This window comes from Meles meles, chromosome 7, assembly GCF_922984935.1.
Source record: "Meles meles chromosome 7, mMelMel3.1 paternal haplotype, whole genome shotgun sequence".
NCBI classification, from domain to species: Eukaryota; Metazoa; Chordata; class Mammalia; order Carnivora; family Mustelidae; genus Meles; species Meles meles.
In genome coordinates this window covers 149,329,036-149,348,760 of record NC_060072.1, presented here as the reverse complement: position 1 = coordinate 149,348,760, position 19,725 = coordinate 149,329,036, and the positions used below count along the sequence as shown (strand labels likewise).

General features: G+C 57.2%; 1 protein-coding gene across 1 annotated transcript in view; it reads right to left on the bottom strand.

Annotated features, from left to right (window-relative positions):
- ADARB2 (adenosine deaminase RNA specific B2 (inactive)) overlaps nucleotides 1–19,725 on the bottom strand; it is a 349,296-nt gene that overhangs the window by 19,935 nt on the left and 309,636 nt on the right. Inside the window, exon 7 of the mRNA XM_046011463.1 lies at nucleotides 11,877–12,045. Within this exon, the coding sequence (XP_045867419.1) occupies nucleotides 11,877–12,045 (169 nt within the window). The remainder of the gene's footprint in view (nucleotides 1–11,876; nucleotides 12,046–19,725) is intronic.

Here is a 19,725-nt window from a genome sequence, read left to right as displayed (position 1 = left end):
GGACAGGGAGTCAGCGCGGTGCCCGGGCGGGAGGGCCCCTCCCTCCCCCACCCGCGGGGCTGGCTCAGTGCCGCCCCTCCCCCGCCTGCCCGCCCCTCCCCCCGCCGGCCTGCCCCCCGCCGTCACCTCCCCCATCACTGCCAGCCTGCCCTCTGCATGGCCCTGGCACCCCATCGGGCAGGCTGAGGCCGGAGCTCCTGTGGCCACACCCGACCCAGCGGAGCAGCCTGGGCCGCTCACGGCCATGCATGTGGCGGGGCTCTGACTTTAAAGGACGGCGCCAGTTTTTAGAGGGTGGGGAAGCCCTATGTCCTCTCAGCGACTCCAAACTTAAAAAAAAAACACACTCCGTCCCCAAAGCGAATCTGAATTTTTCGTGAGGTTAGCGGGCGAATATCAGAAATGGAGTTTGTTTATTTCAGTTTTGGGCAAAAGAGCTTCTTCTCGTTTTGTCCTCAGCAGTCAGAAGGAGCTGTTGTGTCGTTCGGTGACATTAATAAACGGCCGTGTTTTGCTCTGAGGAGGATGTTGATTTTCGAAGCCCAGACCGGACACGAAGGACAAGGCCGTCCTTCTCCGAGATAAATGCAGCCCTGCAAGCGCTCTTGCTTCTGCAAGCAAAGATGACAACAGCATTTTGAGATTTTTTCCGTAAACTTGGGTGGTACAAGGTTACACGCATCTGATTGAGGCAGCTTTCGTGGTTTCCGCTGTAAATAACGTGTCTAAAACCCAGCCTGCACCAGCGGCCAACGCTCTGCAGCGAATTTCTGACATCATTGTTCTTTTCATTAATTAACATTTCTCCGCGGTTAGAGCACTTATTGTGGTGCCTCCATGCCGTACACTTCTCTTCTTGATTAATAAGGAGTCATTATATTTCCCTTTCCCGAAGCAGTCAATTAACGCAGAATCCTTCCCATTAATTACCGAACGGTTAAAACCAGCATGCCCTACCTGGAGAGCAATCTGCTCCCGGAACCTGGGACACCAATTGCTTTAAAAAGTTCTCTTTAAATTTTATTCCGAAAACACGAGCAATTTAGCCGGCGATACTAATTTGCCTCCGAAGCACTGTGGTGAATGAGAGCCATGTTTTAATCTCATGCAAGAAAAGGCAGCCATCTGGCGGGCGAGGATCGGGAGAGCGAGTCTCCACTCTCTTCACAAACGCAGGTCATTAAAGTAATGTGTTCATCTACATAAAACTCAAGTGGAATATAAAAGGTAATATTTATATACAAACAATTTAGTCCTACCATTTGAACAGTCATTGGTTTTATGAAACATTTACTTTAGTCTATCAGATTTGCATATCTTCACTTAAAAAATAATTGTGGTCATTTCTGTAAGTCACAACCTTTCTTTCAGAAGGACGGAAATGGCTGTCCACACGCACGCGTGCACGCGACTTCACCAGAGCGGATGTCTGTGAGCTTTGGAGGAGCCGACTTTCCGAAAGCAACACGGGGTCTTTTCGCGGATCGTCGGGACTTGGCGACACGCCTCTGCCCAGACTCCCGCTCTGACAGGCCAACCGGGGTGGTCGGGAGGCTGCCTGTCCCTCACTTCTCATGGATAAAGTTCAGAATTTCAACAAATTCCTGGATAGGAGGTTTTTTTGGTTTGTTTGTTTTTTTGTTTTGTTTTGTTCTGTTTTTGCTGTGTAAGCTTTCCATGGGAGGGACACGGGCGTTTCTGAGCAGTGACTGCGGGAATGGGTTCCTTCCCTTAAATCTGAAATCAGTATTTCCAGGCAGTACCAGCAAAGTGAGGAAAATCCAACAAAGTCACTTCATCTAGTATTTTAGATTCCTCCTTTGTGGCTTTGCAGAAGCGGGAAAGTATGCCAAGAAGAGGAGGAGCAAGGTTAGCAGGAGGTCTCTGTGGCCGAGCGAGGTCTCAGTCTTTACACTTCATTCCCAAGCCCCGCAGAGGCTTTCTTGTGTTTGCACGTGTGGCTGAACACGGGCTCCCGCAGAGAAAGTCGCCAACGCGGTCAGTCTGCAGGCACGATGCTAGGCAACCGGCGCTGGCCGCGGGTTCTGCGGTGCGGGCAGCCCGTGTGTGTCCTAGCTCCGATTACAAGTGAAACGTGAATTCAAAGCAGAGAAATGGACATTTCCCCCATTGATAACAAAGCACTTGCCTGAAGTACGGCAAGTCTTGAGCAGTAAAATGAGTATCTCCGGAGGAGACAGGGCCGGCCTGTAGACCATCGGGTGCTGGCTTTGAGCAGAATGTCTGGAGCCTAATCGGGGTGGCTCTGATTCTGCGGGATTGTCTAAAAACAAGGAACTTCCACATGTGGCTTTGTCCTGATAACCTCGAAAATAAAGAGAAAGCCTGCCTCCTCCTTGCCTTGGTGCGGGAGTTTGAACTCACTGCGCTAACGTGGTTGGTAAAACTGAATGTCTTCCTGGACATAAAGGCACTCTTCAGTGTTCCGGACTGAAGAAAATACCGCTCCTTCTGTTCAAACGGTGGGTGTTTCTGCAGTGTTGACAGAGAAAAAAAATCCCATGTCTGGTTTTCAATATAGATAATCCGCAATAAATGTGTTTCTGTCCGTCTGTCAGTCACGGCAATACCAGAGAATCGCAGAACAGGAAGAGCTGCCGCCCTTTACCTGAGCAACGCGCGCTCCTTGCACAGTTTGGATCTTGGCCTCTAAGACTCAGCGGGGCCAGTCACAGGGATGAGCCCTACCCCAGAGGGTCACTACCCATGCGCCCTGGCCCGTAAGACAGGGGACCGGGGTTCCCGTCACGTGTTTCGGACAGTTGGGGTTCTTGCCTGTTCTTGTACCTCCAGGGTGGCGTAGTGCCCCTAAATTACAGGGACGTCTACGTCTCCAGGTACCATCAGAACAGACGCTTCCTTGGTGTGAGAGCGAAACGTCGATCAACGGGACAGAACAGAGAGCCCGGACTAGTCCACGGCGGAGGGTCTGAGAACACGCCCTGGGCAGAGGCGGTCTCTTCAGCACGTGGTGCTGGGAAAACCAGACGGACACGCGCAGCGGGATGCGGCCGGACCTCTTTCTCCCACCGCACCCAAAAGAAACACGGAATGGACTGAAGACGTGAGTGTAAGAGTGGTAGCTTGGATGAATCTTGAAGGAATTGTCCTCAGGGAATGAGTCAGAGAGAAAGACAGATACTGCACGATCCCACTTCTACGTGAAGTTCAGAAAAGCCGAACTCACAGGAACAGAGTACCGTGGTGGTTAGCAGGGGTTGGAGGGCGTGGGGGAAGGGGGGAGATGCCGGTTAAAGCGCACGAGCTTTCAGGTATAAGATAAATCAGTTTGGGGATCGAATTATAGCATGAGACTGTGTTCGGTAAGACTGTACTATATACTTGAAAATTACAAAGAGTAGATCTCGAAGGTTCTCGCCACAAAAAGGAAGTGGTAACTGGGACGTGCTGGCGTGTCAGCTAAAGCTTCGGTAGCACCTGTGTCCCCGTGTGTGAACGTATCAACGGCACTTTCTACGCCTTAAACTCCCGTAATACCGTGTCAGCCGCATCTCCGTGAAGCGGGGTGGGGTTACGTGCTTGCTTTGGGTTTTTCCTCATCCGTAGGACAGCTTGCCTGTCATCTGAGCGTATAGCCACACCCAGCTGGGAAGAACCCCAGACTTTGCTCCACCCGCGAGGGCCAGGTTGGGGCAGGAGGCATGACGGAGACCCGGCGCTCCCTGTTCCGCCAGAATGCCTGCGGCGTTGCAGACGGGGTGGTTTCCGGCTTTGGTGCATGTTGGGCTCATGCCGGGGGCTCCGAGACTCTCTTGGTGCCAGGTGCCCCCACACTCGGACCTCACGGGGCCGGGGTGCAGACCAGGCATCCGCCTCGCCAGTGCCCAATGCTGCAGTGATTCTGATGCAAGACAGGCCAAGACTCTTCTGTGACCAGGCGGTCGGCACAGTTGTTGGAGTCAAAAGCTCAGGGCCAATCCCAGGCGTGACTTCAGCGAGCTGTGTTCCTGTGACCACCTCGCTTGCTGTGCTGGATGACAGCCTACAAGTCCTCGAAGTGTGGGGTCTGGACTGGCTGTATCTGCATCACTGGGGACTTGAGAGAAATGCACACGCCGGGCTCCACCGCAGACCGACGGACTCAAGCTCAGGGCTGGCAGAGCGAGCTTCAGCGACCCTTCCCGGTGGTTCTCCGGCTGCTGCGCTTAGAATGCTGGGTCCTGTGCCCAGTGTGTGTCATAACGGTAGTGTCTGCTTCTCAGTCATTTCAGAGTGTGCAGGAGGGGACTTACTCTCTTCCCCATCTGGGCGTTGGTCCCTGCCTGCTCCATAGCTTCCCCAGTCCCCAGTCAAAAACTTTCCTCTCCCACCTGTTGACTGAGACGGTAATCATGCAACATTCAGGCACAAATGGCCCATCCCGTTGCCAGTCTGCTGATGAGGACTTTCCAAACAAAAGAGAAGGCCCAGACCATTAACTCTTCCACTCAGGGACGTCAGCGCTGGGGATTCGTCCCGTGGGTGTACTCTCAGTAAAATGGCAGGCCACATGGACGAACACAGTCATGAGAGAATTGTTGGCTATTGCAAAGCAAACAACACAAAACGAAAGGCCTGGAATCATCTAATGGCTTCTTAGTAGGGGCTGTTAAATAATTACAGTCCGTTCCCGGAGGTGCTTGGATATGGCTGCCCACAGCTCACCTGCCGGCCAGGGACACGGTCACTGCCTTCTGTCCACGCTGCTCTCGTGCGGGCAGATTGCCACCAAGTCTTTGGTGCAGGAAGTGTAGCAGGACTGTTGAACCGAGCATCCTGGGGCGGGATGTTTGGGAGGACGTCTTTTAAAAGGACCTGTATCTCCAGAATGGAAAGATGAGCAACACTGTCGCTTGATTTCCGTGGAGCGGGGACATTCCAGCAGAGGACGACCACCAGCAGATCGGGGGCAGGGGGCTGGTGGCCGGGAACTGAGAGGCTGCGGTCAGAAGGAGGAAGTCAGTCTTCACCGTCTAAATCCGAATTTAGAAGTCAGACAGTGCCCTCCTCCCCGGAGAACAGCTATAATTTTTTACAGTTCGTTTTATGGAGAAAGTTTTAATCTGTTCAGTCAAAGACACATTGTGATCAATAATCGAGCTCAGGTACTTAAAATTAGAAACCACATCTAAAAGAACATTAGTTCCAGAAGATTTACGCTTTATGTGCCGCTCAGATTTGAATCTTGCGTGCAGACGCAGAGTGCCCTGCTTTGGTTCCCCTCCTTGCAGGAGGCGGCGTGTGCCATGGGAGCGCGCGTGGGTGGGCGTCCGCAGCGGGGGAAGCAGAGTGTGTGTTTGGGAAGGCGCCCGCGACAGTGCCGTTAGCTGTCCCCCCGACGGTCTCGTGGAGCCGCGACACCTGCGCTCCGGCGTCTCTTGGAAGAGGAGTCGGGTGCTCTCGGGTGCGCGGTTACCCTCCCCTCTGCGCTGCGGAAGGTCGGCTGTCGTGGTTGCGGGGAAGCGGCTTCCTCTCTGTCGTGACGCTGTCCTCACCAGGGGATGGGTGGTTGCGTCGTGGGAGCTGACTTTACTGTGACCTGGTCTCGTTGAGTGATTTTCCAAAGACCACACGAGTTGGGCCAAGCGAGCGCCACCTCTCACCTCCGGGGCTCTGGTCTCCCGGGGTCGTGGCAGCGCACACCACGTCGGGGCTGGAAACGTCAGACACAGATACTCTCTCGGCCCCCGAGGCCCCAGTGTGAGGTCCAGGTGTGGGCCGGGCTCTGGGGAAGCTGGACCAGGCCTTTCTCCGATCCTTGTTGGGGGGGTTCTGCCGGCCGCCCCTGCTGTTCTTTGGCTTGTAGACACGTCACCTCCTTGTCCCCGGGTCCCCTCTTGCAAGGACACACGTGGCTGAATCCAGAGCCAACCAGAATCGTCCCTCGTGCTTGCTGAGTGCCGACACGTGAGGGCACTTCCACACGTTCTGGCTGTGAGGACGTGGACATACCATTTCGGGGGACACAGTTCAGCCTGTGGCATCTGCTGGGGCCCATCGGGAGGTCCCGCCCAGTCTCACCTGCCAGCACCTACCGGTTACCCTGTACCGTGGGTGGGTCTGCGACCCTCGTAGGGAGTGTATCCGGGTGCGAAGTCTTCGTGTGAGGACGTCACGGGCTCCATCATTCCCCGTAGCCATCGGGGGGAGCGTCCCGGATGCCTGGGAACAGGGAGCCCGTGGACCACCCCGAGGCCGGAGCTCCACGGGCCCTGAGGGCGCCGTGCCGCGCCTGTCGAGGGGATGGCCAGTGCGCAGCCCTGACGGCCGAGTTCGGGCGGAGCGGACGCTGGCTGCTGCTGTCTGTCCCCGCCGGGGTGTCGCTACGTTACGCGTCTCTTCTGCTTTTCCCCTTTCCCTAATGTCTCCTCCCTGCGTTTGATGCCGCGACGGCGATCCGCTCTCCGAGCCCTGCTTCGGCCGTCGGGGCGTGACGCTCGTCTCCTGGTCTCGCTCATTGGCCCCTTCATCTGCAGGCGGCAGACCCCCAGCGTCGGGGCGTCGCGGGCGCCCACCGTGGGGAGCTTTGCGGTTGGTTTGGTTTTCCTGCGAGGCCATTTCACCCACGAGGAACTGACTGTCCCCGACTGGAGCCCTGGGACTGGCTTTTATCTTCGAGACAGCATTTCTGCCGTTTGCACAGGACGCACAGAGACCGTTCCACTGTCAAGAGACTCTGACGACCCAAGAGTTTCCCTGGGGATCGACCACTGTGTTCCTAACGAAGGAAACCAGACTTTCTCTTGTGCTCTGTTCGGTGTTAGGATTATTTTTAGGGGGAAGATTTAGGCTGCGTGTCCCCATTCTGAGGCCCTGGGGTGTCTTTCCCCAAGTGCGGGGCAGCAACGAGCTCTCGCGTGACCCAGGATGCCCGGGTCTGCACCGCTCGGCTCTCCAGCTCTGGGGGCCTCTCAGCTCCTGCTGCACAGGACGCCCGGGCGTTACTTTCAAATGGAGCCAAGTGTGACCGTTGGGCAGTCGGGGGCCCGCGTGCTCTGAGCGAAGCCTTCAAGAACGCGGCTTGGTTCGCTGTGCGGACTTGTGCGGCGTGCCCTGGCGCACGGGCTTCTCCAGCCGCAGTCCCACGCCTTTGACAGGAGTTTAATGACAATGACGTCACCTTGCCCGCAGCTGCCCTGTTCACCTTGGACAGTCCCCTCGACTTAGAGAAGCCGGGCCGGCATCTGTGTCTGTGGCCTCTGTCCGTGCCCTCCGCGTCCTGGGGCCGACGCATAGCAGCCGCCCAGACTCTGCGGTTTCCGTCACTCTCCCAGTGTGCCCGGGGCCACTGTGCACTGCCCCAGGCCCCGAGAGCTGCACCCTCCTGACCGTGGGGCCCTCACCATCCGGGTTGGGGGACCCGGCGGGGTGACAGTCCCCAGTCCTCCTCATGGGGGAGGCGAGTTGCCTGTGGATAGAGGGAAGGACCGCAGCCCCCTCTGGTGATGAGAGCATTGCCTTCACCGCAGGATTCCCAGGGAAACAGAAAGGCCTCGTGGACGAGCCCCGTGCCACTGGTGTTGAAGGGATTGACTTCCTCCGCAGTGAGGCTCGCGTCTCCAGTGGAGACCTGGGCGGTCAGGGGATGCGGTCTGTCGCCCCGCTCCCCGCTCCCACGGACGGGCCCCCTGCCGCTGCAGGGGCGCCGGGGACGCCGGAGCCCAGCCTGAGGGCTGAGAAGAGGAAGCGGCAGGACGCGGAGGAAAGGTGAGGCATGACGCGATGGCCGGGGTCCAGAACGCGTGTTCATGGTGTTCCATGGCGCATCATAAACCACGGTGGACTTGAAGCCTTCTGGCACTGTTTTGCTGTAAACCTGTCTTTGCACCATCTCACCACTGACAGGTGACATGATACCCGTTGTGACTCATGAAATCGCGCTCCAAACGTCTGTGTGCTCTAATTCGTGTCGCGTGGGTGTCTCTGATCCAAAATGGGACACCTGTGTGTCACCTTGGGTCTCGGGGAGTAAGCAGCTGTGCTGGTTCAGATCGTTGGGTAGAGCCCGCTCCCTTCGTGATTCGTGGATGGGGGGGTTTGCAAAGACGAGTATAGACTGGTCTCGTGGGTACACTTCTCTGCCTTAATTAAAGATTCAAGTTTATTCACTCGTTTCCCTCCAAATAAACGCACCTGCGTTACGTGGCGAGGTCAGTGCCCCCAGACCCACCTCTGTCCTGGAGAAAGTTCTCTGTCACCACGTGGACGTGATTCGTGGGTCCCGGCAGCACCGGGGCTAAGAGCCTTGGCCGGTCCCCAGGGAAGCGTCTGTCCTGAGAGTTCCCTGCGGTTTGCGGGCGGCACAGACAGCTGCCGGCAGAGTGAAGGCACAGCAGAAGCTGCGTTCCTGCATCTGCTGAGCCATCTCTGGGGCTGGGGGCGGGGGGCAGGCCCTCAGGTTCGGGGTCCCACTGGGCCCCCTGTGCTGTGCCGCCCACTTGGGATGCTGTGGCCACTCCAGGCACAGGAGTTCCAGCCGTGCAGCGTTCCCTGCTCGCCGATGGGACGCACCTGTGCGTGCCGTGTGGGGGCTCAGGACCTGAAGGTGTGGAGCCTCATGAGGGACGTCGGCGCATCCGAGAAGCCCCCATCTTCCTGCTGGTTTCTGCAGTGACTGACGTGAGTTTCTGGATATTTGCGGATAACTGTCCTTGGCAGCTGCTGCTGGCACTGGTCACCTGCTCCCCGTCTCCTTCACAAATGTCCCTGCACAGACGCTGCGGGGTCTCCGTCCCCCTGCCCACCTGTCTGTTTGTCCTGCGAGGACCGCTGTGATGCGGCGCTCCGGCTTTGGGTGGGGGCAGGCAGCCCCATGGGACCCACGAGTGACCTGTCGGATTCCGTGGGGACGAGCTATCCCGAGCAGGGCAGGTGGAAGCCAGGTGCCCTTGGCAGTGGTCGGGGGTGAGCGCCGACAGTGCCCCCTGGAAATCTGGGTTACAGAGCAAGTGAGTAATCACCGGCGGGGGGGAGCTGGGTTTAGGGGTTGGCTCTGTAAGGGGAGAAGGACGAGCGTGTGATGACCCCGTGGCCAGTCTCAGGCCAGTAGCTGCAGGAACAGGAGGGGCTGAAGCTGGAGGCTCAAGGAAGGCGGGAGGCGTGGGTGGGGTCAGATGCTGCCACTGTCTCTGTCGGAAGGGGGTGGGGACGGGGGACATGGCCACGACAGGTAGTGGCCTCCTGCGTGGGATGAGCCTTGTCTGTGCGTCTCCTGCCTTCACACACACGCCTGTTTGGGTTCCTACCTTCGTGTGCTCACTTCGTCCCGAGGGAGGTGACGCGCACGTTACTTCGAGTCTCTGTGACTTGAAACGTACGACTCTGACGGGTGTGGGTAACAGCCAGCGCTCAAAAAAAAGGGCACCGATTTGTAGCCTCTGCCGATTTCCGGGGTGTAAACACTGCTGTGGCCGGTTTCACACGACCGGCGCGAAGCCCTGACCCGGGTTTGGGGCTGAACCCGCGGTGGGCGGGCATCTTACGCACGTCCCTCCTGCAGACACTGGGCGAGCGAAATGACACGTGGGAGTAACATGATTAGGAAGGGTTGAGTTTTGGGTATTTTTTGCCTTTGTTTTTAATGAAACTTTTTTTGGTTGAAAGTTTTTGTTATTTGACTCTTCAGGACAACTGTGTTTGCCAGTCTGCTGTCAAAATTGCCTGCCGGCCGTCAGCTCTCATGGGCTGAGTTGGCTCGAGCAGCCGTGCGCAGATTGGAGCGCTGAGGGGGTCCTCCTGGGAGGAGGGACGTGACTCCCACGTCCTGTGCTCAGAGAGAAGATGGGGATGGGGCAGGAGGACGGTGGGTGAGGGCTGAGAGGGGTGAACGAGGAGGGCCTTGCTACCAGACGTGCGGACCGGAGCTCAGCGCGAGGAGCGAGGCTTCCCGGGGGCTGGAGTCCTCCACCTCCTGGGTCGGTTCAGGGAGAGAGCGCTGTCCTTCTGGCTGCCCAGAGCCATCGCCGTCCCCAGACATGAGCGACTTCCTCAGAGGCGGTCTGGAATCGTTCTCAAGCCAGGAAGTGTCTGAAGCCCTGGAGAGGTGCCAGCTGGCCTTCTGTCCCTCCGGGAGGTTTGATGAGAAAGGGAGGAGCCTGACTTGGGAGCACACCCATCTGCGGCCCGGCGTCGTGCGGGGCTTCTCCTGGGTTTAGCAGGCCGTCGGTCGGCGTGTGGGATCCCACAGACCGTGAAGTCTCAGGGCTGCGGCATTAATTCACTTTTTTCCTAGGGACTCAGAGAGTTAATTTAGAAACCCGGTACGATCTTCGGGCAGCGAGAGAATTTCCGTCAGGTGAAAATTACCCTTTTTTCCTGCTTCATGAATAGACGAGAGTATTAAAAAGGAGGAATACATTTTCTTCTGAAAGATGAGCTGCTTGATGAATCCGGGCCTTTCCCTTTGATGCAGAAATTGGTGGCTTGATTTATTGTCATTAGACTATCTATTGCCTCTGCGGGCCCAGAGCAGCGCTGCAGCCGGGCAGTAAATGGCCCATTCTTCCTGCAGCCATGGGCTGAGTCCCCAGGAGAGCTCGGCTTGTCCCTGCACCCGCAGCATCTGAGGAGGCAGGGACCCCATGTGCGGAGCCTGTGGTGGCCGCCCCTTGCTCTGCCTGGCCTCACCTGCCTGCCCCCGCCAGCTCCGTGCTGGGCCTCCCAGGGAGACAAGCTGCCTCTCACTCGTGCTCCAGGCCTGGGGGCAAAGGTCTTCAGGCCAGCGGAGGTGCGCCCAGCCTCGCGTGAGGCGCCGTTTGCGGTGAACACGCACAGTCCCGCCTCATGGGAGTCTGCGTGCGGCGGAACCACATGTGGGAGGGTCACCTTCCCTGGCCCCTTGGGGACACCCCACCCAGCCTCCAAGTCTGTCCCCAGATGGACTCTGGTCCCTCCTGAGCCTCAGTGTCCTCCCTGCCCCTTAACCTTGGCCTCTTGCCTCCTCAGCTCTGTGGCTCCCAACCCCAAGCCCTCCCAGGCCGAAGGTTGTGGGGGCAGCATGTGGCTGGAAGTCGGGTGGGGTGGGGCTTGCCCCGGAGCACAGTGTCCTAGTTCATGGATCACACATTAGTCCGTGGATCTGAGGTCGCTCTCAGCACGGCTTTCCGCCACCAGCCTGGTGCTCTGGCTGCCCTCGTGGTGGCCGCACCCGGCTCTGTGGGGGCAAAGTCCTGCTCACCAGGGGCCTGGACGGCCTCCAAACCTCGGTGACAGGAACGCCCCCCCCCGTGGGGCTGGCGCGTGTGGGGGAGCACGGGAAGGGGGTGGTGGGGTGGCGAGCAAGGGGGCCCCCTCCCTGGAGAGAAGGTGCCTTTGAGGGGCACCTGTGTGCCCTTTAGCAAACCCCTTGTCCTCCTGCTGGCTCTCCACCAGCTTTTGAGGTTCCTTCTAAGAAGAGATTCTCTACGGCGTGGGGAGGCCTTCCAGCCGGCTGGCGGTGCAGGGGGTGCGTTTCCTGGAAGGTCCGTCAGTCCTTAGGGGACAGGAAGAGGCCGGCCTGACAGGGCGCCCCCGGTCGGAGAGCTGCCCCAGGACGCAGGCGGCCCTGGGGGTGGTGCTCAGCGACGGCAGGCCTGAAAGCACCGTGTGGCTCCGAGGGACCAGTGGGCCAGGATGGAGCAGCGGGACAGCCCAACGTGGACCGAGGCTCTTCCGGACGAGTGTTTGCCGGCGGCGGCAGCTGGGGGCGGCAGGTCGGTGCTCTGTGGCGCACGTAAAGCCGGGAGCGCGGCCTGTGACCTAGGACACCACACCCCCCCTCCCCCGCCCCCAAAGATGCCTTCTCCGTTCTGGCCTCACTCAGCCCCGCCAGGCCCCAGCCCCCTGAGCAGAGGTGAGCAAGAGGAAGAGGCTGTTACCTGGCGATCTTGTCTGTGCAGGACATGGTGACGAGCTGCTCACCCAGCAGGACGCCGTCCCACGTCTGTACCGCGCTGGGGCCCCGCACGGGGACGGTCCCTTCCCCAGACTCGATCTTCGTGCGCAGGTGTCCGCGGAGCTTCCTGACGGTGTGCGTGCTGTTGTTCACTAGGAGATGAGAGGAGGCGTGAGCCTGTTGGTGTGGAGACCGGGAGGCCCTGCTTGGAGCCGTGAGGGGGCGGCGCCGGTCCCCACCCACACCCGCACAGGACAGTTGTCGGGTTGGGGAGGCACAGACGAGTGCCCCGTGGGGGATGGGGGCTGGTGCAGAGCTGTGCTCCAGAGCGCCCCCTCTAGACCGGCCCCGACTTCCCCTAAAGGCCCCGAGGCCCTCAGTGTCAGAGGCTCTGTTCTCCAGAGGCCCAAGCGCTCCGACGGCCCAGTGAGCGAGCGCGGCTGCTCTCTGCACACGGTACTCGGGGTCGCTGAGATGCGAGCGCCCTGCTGTCCGCCTGCTGTGAGATGCTGCTCTCTGCCCCTCTCCCAGCCGTCTAAGGATCGTTCCTGCACCGTCTGGAAAGGCTATGGTGGGATCTGGCCCGAGGCTGTGCTCTGTAGACCCAGGAGAGGTTTTCATCCCGGCTGCATTGTTTTCTAGCTGCGTAACCTCGGAGAGGTTGCTCGTGACCACTGCAACGCAATCCTAAACTTGGGCTAATACTGGTGCCTGCATCCTGGGCCGTGGGGGCGGATGAGCTCGGACAGGCACACTCAGCAGGGCGTCTGCGCTCACCCAGGGTCTGCAGGACAAACGACGAGATGGAGCCTGTGAACAGGTCCCTGTGGGCCCTTCCTGCCCTCATCCCCTGTTCTGCTTTCCTTCCCAGAGCCCCCTAGCATGCGTGTGTACACACACACACACACATACACACACACACACACACACTGCACACCCCACACCCCACAGTTATTTGGAGAAATAGCATGAACAAAGGGAAGATTGTCTTGATTCTCTCTTTCTTTAAAAAGTTCTGCACGTGAAGCCTGGATTATACTGGAATATGGAAGTGATTAAGTGCTTTGCATACAAATGATATTTCATACAGTGATTCCAACATTTACGTGCATATGCTGACGTGGATGGATATTAAAGACACTTTCTTTACAAAGTTTTGATACTAGTTTTGAAGTTGTGGAAATTAGGATTTCTGCCTTATTTATCCTTACTGAGGCATCAAATAATAACATGTGGATTTATGTGTGTACCTTCTTTTATAGATCTCAGAATAATTGACAGGATATTTTCTGTTTCTAGGAACTGAAGTTCTTTCACGAGATTTCCATAGTTTCAAAAGTTTGTGTCTTAGGGAGAAAGATTGCTGTACTCCTTGCAGGAAGTAAACTTTTTAAAGGGTTCAGGTTGCTTTTTGATCCTCACCAATCAGGTGCTTGATGAGACCCAGTTTCGGGTGATCTATGAGTCACCCACAGACGGAGGAACTGAGAGACTGAGCCTGGGTCTGCGCAGCCAGAGATGCTCCGTGACGGCGATGGTGAGAGTGCAGATCTCTGTCCCTTCAAATGGTACTAGGAATCAGACGGTGACGATGACAGTGGTGGTGACGGTGAGGGTGGCCAAGAAGACAGTGGTTACAATGATGATGAAGATGATGGTGAGGATGGTGATGATGATGGTCACGATGGTGACGATGGTGATGGTGGTGACGATGGTGGTGGTAGTGATGGTGATGATGGAGGTGTTGGTGTTGATGGTGGTGATGATGATGATGGTGATGATGGTGATGGTGATGATGGTGATGACGGTGATGTTGGTGATGATGGTGATGATGATGATGGTGATGATGATGTTGGTGATGGTGATGATGATGATGATGATGATGGTGATGATGATGATGATGATGATGGTGATGATGATGATGGTGATGATGATGTTGGTGATGGTGATGATGGTGATGATGATGATGGTGATGATGGTGATGATGATGATGGTGATGATGATGGTGATGATGATGATGATGATGATGGTGATGATGATGTTGGTGATGGTGATGATGGTGATGATGATGGTGATGATGATGTTGGTGATGGTGATGATGGTGATGATGTTGGTGATGGTGATGATGGTGATGATGATGATGGTGATGATGTTGGTGATGGTGATGATGGTGATGATGATGATGGTGATGATGTTGGTGATGGTGATGATGGTGATGATGATGGTGATGGTGATGATGGTGATGATGGTGATGGTGCTGATGGTGATGATTATGATGATGATGATGATGGTGATAGAGATGATGGTGATAATGGTGATGAGGATGATGGTGATCATGGTGATAGAGATGATGGTGATGATGATGGTGATGATGGTGATGATGATGGTGATGATGGTGATGATGATGGTGATGGTGATGGTGATGATGGTGGTGATGATGGTGGTGATGATGGAGGTGTTGGTGATGTTGGTGATGATGATGATGGTGATGATGGCGATGGTGATGATGATGGTGATGATGATGGTGGTGATGATGGTAGTGGTGGTGATGGTGATGATGTTGGTGATGATGATGATGATGGTGATGATGATGATGGTGATGATGATGGTGATGATGGTGGTGATGATGATGGTGGTGATGATGGTGGTGATGATGATGGTGGTGATGATGATGGTGGTGATGATGTTGGTGATGATGGTGATGATGGTGGTGATGGTGATGATGGTGATGATGATGGTGGTGATGATGATGGTGGTGATGATGGTGGTGATGATGATGGTGGTGATGATGTTGGTGATGATGGTGATGATGGTGGTGATGGTGATGATGGTGATGATGATGGTGGTGATGATGATGGTCGTGATGATGGTGGTGATGATGATGGTGGTGATGATGTTGGTGATGATGGTGATGATGGTGGTGATGGTGATGATGATGATGATGGTGATGATGGTGATGGTGATGATGATGGTGATGATGGTGATGATGATGATGGTGATGATGGTGATGGTGATGATGGTGATGAATGTGATGTTGGTGATGATGATGGTGATGATGATGATGGTGATGGTGATGATGGTGGTGATGGTGATGATGATGTTGGTGAAGATGATAAAATGAACATAAAATACTTCTTATGACTCAAAAAGCCTTGAACAAACCTTTGCTTGGACTGGACTCTCTATGTGGTCCAGGTGGGGTCTTCCTGGCCTCATGAACCTCAGCACGGGGCGAGTGGAAGACCTATACACGTCAGTTTCCACAGTTTGCCGCAGTGTCAGGGACTCGCTGTTCTGTGGGCGAGGTATTTTCTCAGGGAGCATGGCACGTCTGCCCTCTCCTGTGTTGATTACGGCAGCCTTGTTCTCCTGCTCCAACCACTGTGCCACTTTCCTGCCCTGAAGTTGCCTGGTGGCTTGTAAGGCTTTCCTCAGTTCTTAGTTCCTACCCGCTACTTCCGCACCACAAGCTTTCCGTGAAGGACACTCCGCACTCAGTGAATGCGCAACAACAGGGAGTCCTGGCTTGCGTCAGTGACTGGTCCGTGGAGGGAACTTGACGTTTCACGTGGATTAGTGTTGCCCGAAGAACCAGCTGCAGGAGGCGCTCCTGAGACCCTTTATTTTTGGGTGTGCGACATCTTGGGCTGCCTTCCCTGATGCTCCCCAACGAGCGTGATCTGTCCCGGCTGCGGGCGCCGTTCTGAGTGCCCTGATCTGGTGGAGCCCATCTCCTCTGCTCTTCTGGTGTGAGAGGTGGGAGGGAGCTCAAGTTGGTCTGGAAGCGCCGCAGACAGCGGTCCAGCCGGACGCCGCAGGCGCTGGGTGTGCACAGGCTTCCACGGGTCTGAGGCGCTGCAGTCTGCAGGGTGCACATCTGTCCTCCCAAATCCACGAGAACGTTCTCGTCTGCTGCTGGTATTCCCAGACTCATCGCTGGCGTGTTAGTCAGTGTGAGAGCTTGGAGGACAGCTGTGAAGGTGCAGAAGGGGGTCCTATGCTTTACAGGGTGGCTCAGGTCAATATTGTATTTTTAGGACAGAATCAAAGGGGATGGACACGAATGGCCATTGCTGGCGTCCATGTAGGGAGCGCGCCTGTGTCTGGAGAGCGACACGGGCTGCTGTGATGCTGGCGGGAAGGAGACCTGCAGGTGGGAGAGAGAGGCCTCGGGAGAGAAGACAGTATGTCTAAGCACCACATAACCTTTTAACTTCCGAACCGTCTTCCGAAGCCGTGTGCATCCCAGAGGGAACCCTGGGACACACTCGGCTGCTTCCTGTAATCACGTCCGCAGCGTCCGTCGCGTGCTTCCTGTGGGCTGCGGTGGTGATGGTGCTCGTGACGGCAGGAGCTCGGAGGCCCTCTGGATGCCTGCTTCCACGGGGCACGGACGTTCTCATCTCCTGCCAGCGTCTGGGATTCGGTCAGTAGACCCGAAGGTGGGGCTTCTGGGACGCTTCAGACTTCCTGGCTTTGCGATTTTGATCTAATCTCTTGCACTTCCCTGACACACAGTGAACGGCGTTGGCATAGAACATGCGAGGCATTTAGCGCGTGCTCATAAGCTATGACGTCATCATGCTCTTTCTCATGGCATGTCAGGGAAGGTAGAGGGGAGAATTCCAAGTACATCCTGACAGCCTGGAGAATGGCCGTAAGAACTGAATTTCCCAGGTTATTTAAAAGACACACCACGAAAGTGGCGTTTGCCTTAAGGATGCTGGTGAGTCGGGAGGAGGACACCGGTGGCTCAGCCCTGCTGACGAGCCCTGGACCTCATCAGGCTCTCTTCCGTGGAGGTTCGCCACTCCGGATGCAGCATCATCCTCGTGGGTCCGCTTCCTAGAACCAACGGAGTCGTGCCTGGCCAGCAAGACCAAGGACCTTATAGCGCAGTCTGGTCCTGGCCAGTAAGAATCTTGTTCACCCGTCCCCACGCCTGCCTGTCCCCTGCAGACGCCTGACCAGACGCTTCCGCACGCAGCCTGCCGTTCTCCAGCTGGGAGACACACACCCAACCTGGGCAGGAGGCCGTTGGGGGGATTCCCAGCTATATCCGGTCACTGGGAACGTGTCAGAGTCTCAGAATCTGGGGAGGTTTGAAGAGTCCCCAGTGCACCCCGTGTGCATCAGAGTCTCAGGCACAGCGGGCAGCCGGGAACAGCATTTGTGGGCATTTCCCGGCTGATGCTCACAGAGGAGTCTGTGAACACAGCCCAGCGGGGCGCTCAGCGGTCAGTGGGCAGCACCCCCCAAATGGCTCAGACCAGTTGTTGTGACGTCATTGTTAAAGACTCTAGGGAGGAAGAACTATGATCTTGCTCCATGAGTACTTTTGTGGGAACAAATAAGTCGAGGGAATTTAGAATTCCTGGAGCGGCAGGCATCCGAGGGAGATTCACAGCACCGCGCTCTGGGCGCTCTCAGACACGGACCGGGCCGTAGGGAGTTTGGGGTCAGGGAAGCCGGGGAACCTTTCGAGCGCGGGGACAGCCGGGGCCGTAGATCCCGGCTGGATGGCCACCGTCTCTCTGTGGTGGGCGGGAGGTCGGGCGTGGCTCCGTGATGGCAGGTGACCCTGCTCTCTGTGAGCTCTCGGGGCGTGTGCTGCGGGATGGTCTAGTCCCGCCTCGGGCTGTCCTCACTCGCTGCACGCGGTCTGCCAGCGGCGTGCGCGGAGTGAGCCGCCTGCCCAGTGTGCGTGTGTGTGAGGCTGAGTGCGGCGTCGCAGCTCACGTGGGCGTGCAGAGCGGGGAGGCTGAGAGCCCGTAAGCGATCATGATGGGCAGCAGGCAGGGGCTGTGCGGGGTGGTGTGCGGGACTTGGGAGGTCGTGGCTCCCACCCCAGGGCTCCTGCTGGGGGTGGACCTCCGTCTGTGGGCCTTTGGGGCTGCGTTCCCGGGGCTCCGGGTGGGAGCCTGGAGCCAGGCTTACAGCAGGGACGTGCGGTTTGTCCAGGCTGACTTGGAGGACGCAGACGCACTGACCTCTGGGAGCAGATGGGCCAACAGCCCTGCGCTTCCTGCGGGGGCAGAGGTCCCAGTCCCCCCCCCCCCCCCATGTGCCATCCTTCCAAAGCAAAGTCCTGTACTGTGGTAGGCTGGACACGCAGAGCCCCCCTCGGTGGCAGCGGCTTCTCTCTAAAGCGGGAGTCATTCCTGAGTGTCCAAGCCCTCCTGGGCCTGCGAGAAACGCCCCGGGTTCTCCGGGAGGCCCTCCGCGCAGAGGGCAGTGGGTGTTCTGTCCTTACTGGGCGCACAAGGGGAGTGATTGAGGGTCCTGGAGGACACTCGCCGACAGCCCCTCCTGGGGGTCCCCAAGAGGAGGCGCCGGGACGCCAGGCCAAGTAACCCAGGAGCAGCAGCCCGTGCTGCCCGCTGTACCCGCGGAAAGGAGGAGGAAATGCTTTGTTTGCTTTCCCCGAGCAGCACCTGCTGCTGCTTGAAAGCACCACGAAGTAGGAGCCATCTGTGTCGGGAAGCGAGCCCCAGGGTGCACGTGAGGAAGTGTTTGCGCACTTTCTAAACCACTGGCTGTGCGCGCTGGAATTGGGAGCCGGGAGGCTGCTGTGGGGGCCGGGTGTGCAGAGGCGCGGGCCCGATGAGCCGGAGCGGTCCCCTGGAGATGCGGCGGGCACAGCCATCCCCACTCAGCCTTCTGGTCCTCAGGAGGAAGCCAGCAAATGAGGTAAATTAGAGCCGGCCCCAAACGTTCTGCCAGACCTTTCCTCCCAGAGCGGAGGCCTCCTGGGCCCGGTCTTCGTGGTGCCAAATCTTCCGAGAGGAAATGGAGAGACCGTTCTAAGCAGCTGTCTAATGGACCACATTTCACAATTTCATATGGGATGTTGGTTCTTGTAGACTCAGCTTGATGAACACGCCAAGAAAAATGAATCTGTTCCACGTTGTTTCTCCTTCCTTCTCTGAGACTACGTGACAGTGAAGCCGTGCCCGCGTGGCCCTTGATGGTGGACGCACCTGCTGTCACCTGCCAGGCCACCCCAGCTCTCTGTCTGTCCTGGGGCAGCTCCCTGAAAGCCCCTGGTAGCTCGTGGGTGCCCTTCCTGTGACTCTCGATTCAATCTGACTCTGCCCCTTCCCTTCCGTAGGGTGTGGCTTTGGACTGAGTGTGTCCCTCAAAAACTCCTGTGTTGAAACCCGAATTCCCCAAGCGGATGGTGTCCCCCATGACGGGATTCGTCCCCTTTTGAAAGAGCCCCAGGGAGCCCCCTTGTCCCTTCCCCCGGTGAGGACAAGATGCCTTCCAAGACCCAGGATGAGGCTGTCACCAGACAGCAGACCTGCCAGCCTCTGGATCATGGATGTGCAGCCCCAGACTGTGGGGAGGCCCTTCCCGCTGTCTGTATCCCCAGCAGCCGCAGAGGAAGCCAGGGAGAAAAACGTTACTTGGGAGAGGGGAGCCGTGGTCTTAGAGCAGACGTGGCAGGAGGGAGAAGGGGTATTTCTGGGCCAGGCCGCCACCCGCGTGAGAAAAATAGATCACGCTAAGTACCTGTAGGTTTCTAAAGGGCTCTTTTCCCTGCCTCTTCCTTATCTCATCACAGCCGCGAGCAGCAGGCTTCACAGTGCTTTTCTTTCCTTCCACCGGTAATTAGAGCACGAGTGCGGCCTTCCATGGGGGGAAATCGGAGGCCAAAAATGAACCTTCCCTATGTGTGTCCCGCTGCGGTGGGTTTCCTGGATGAGTCAGCATCTCCCTCGTATTCGTGCTGTCTCGCTGCCTCCTGTTTGCCTGTGCTGCTTCTGGGGCAGGCGTGTGTATGCGTGTCTGTGCACGTGTGTGCGCATGCGTGGGGTGCACACGTGCGC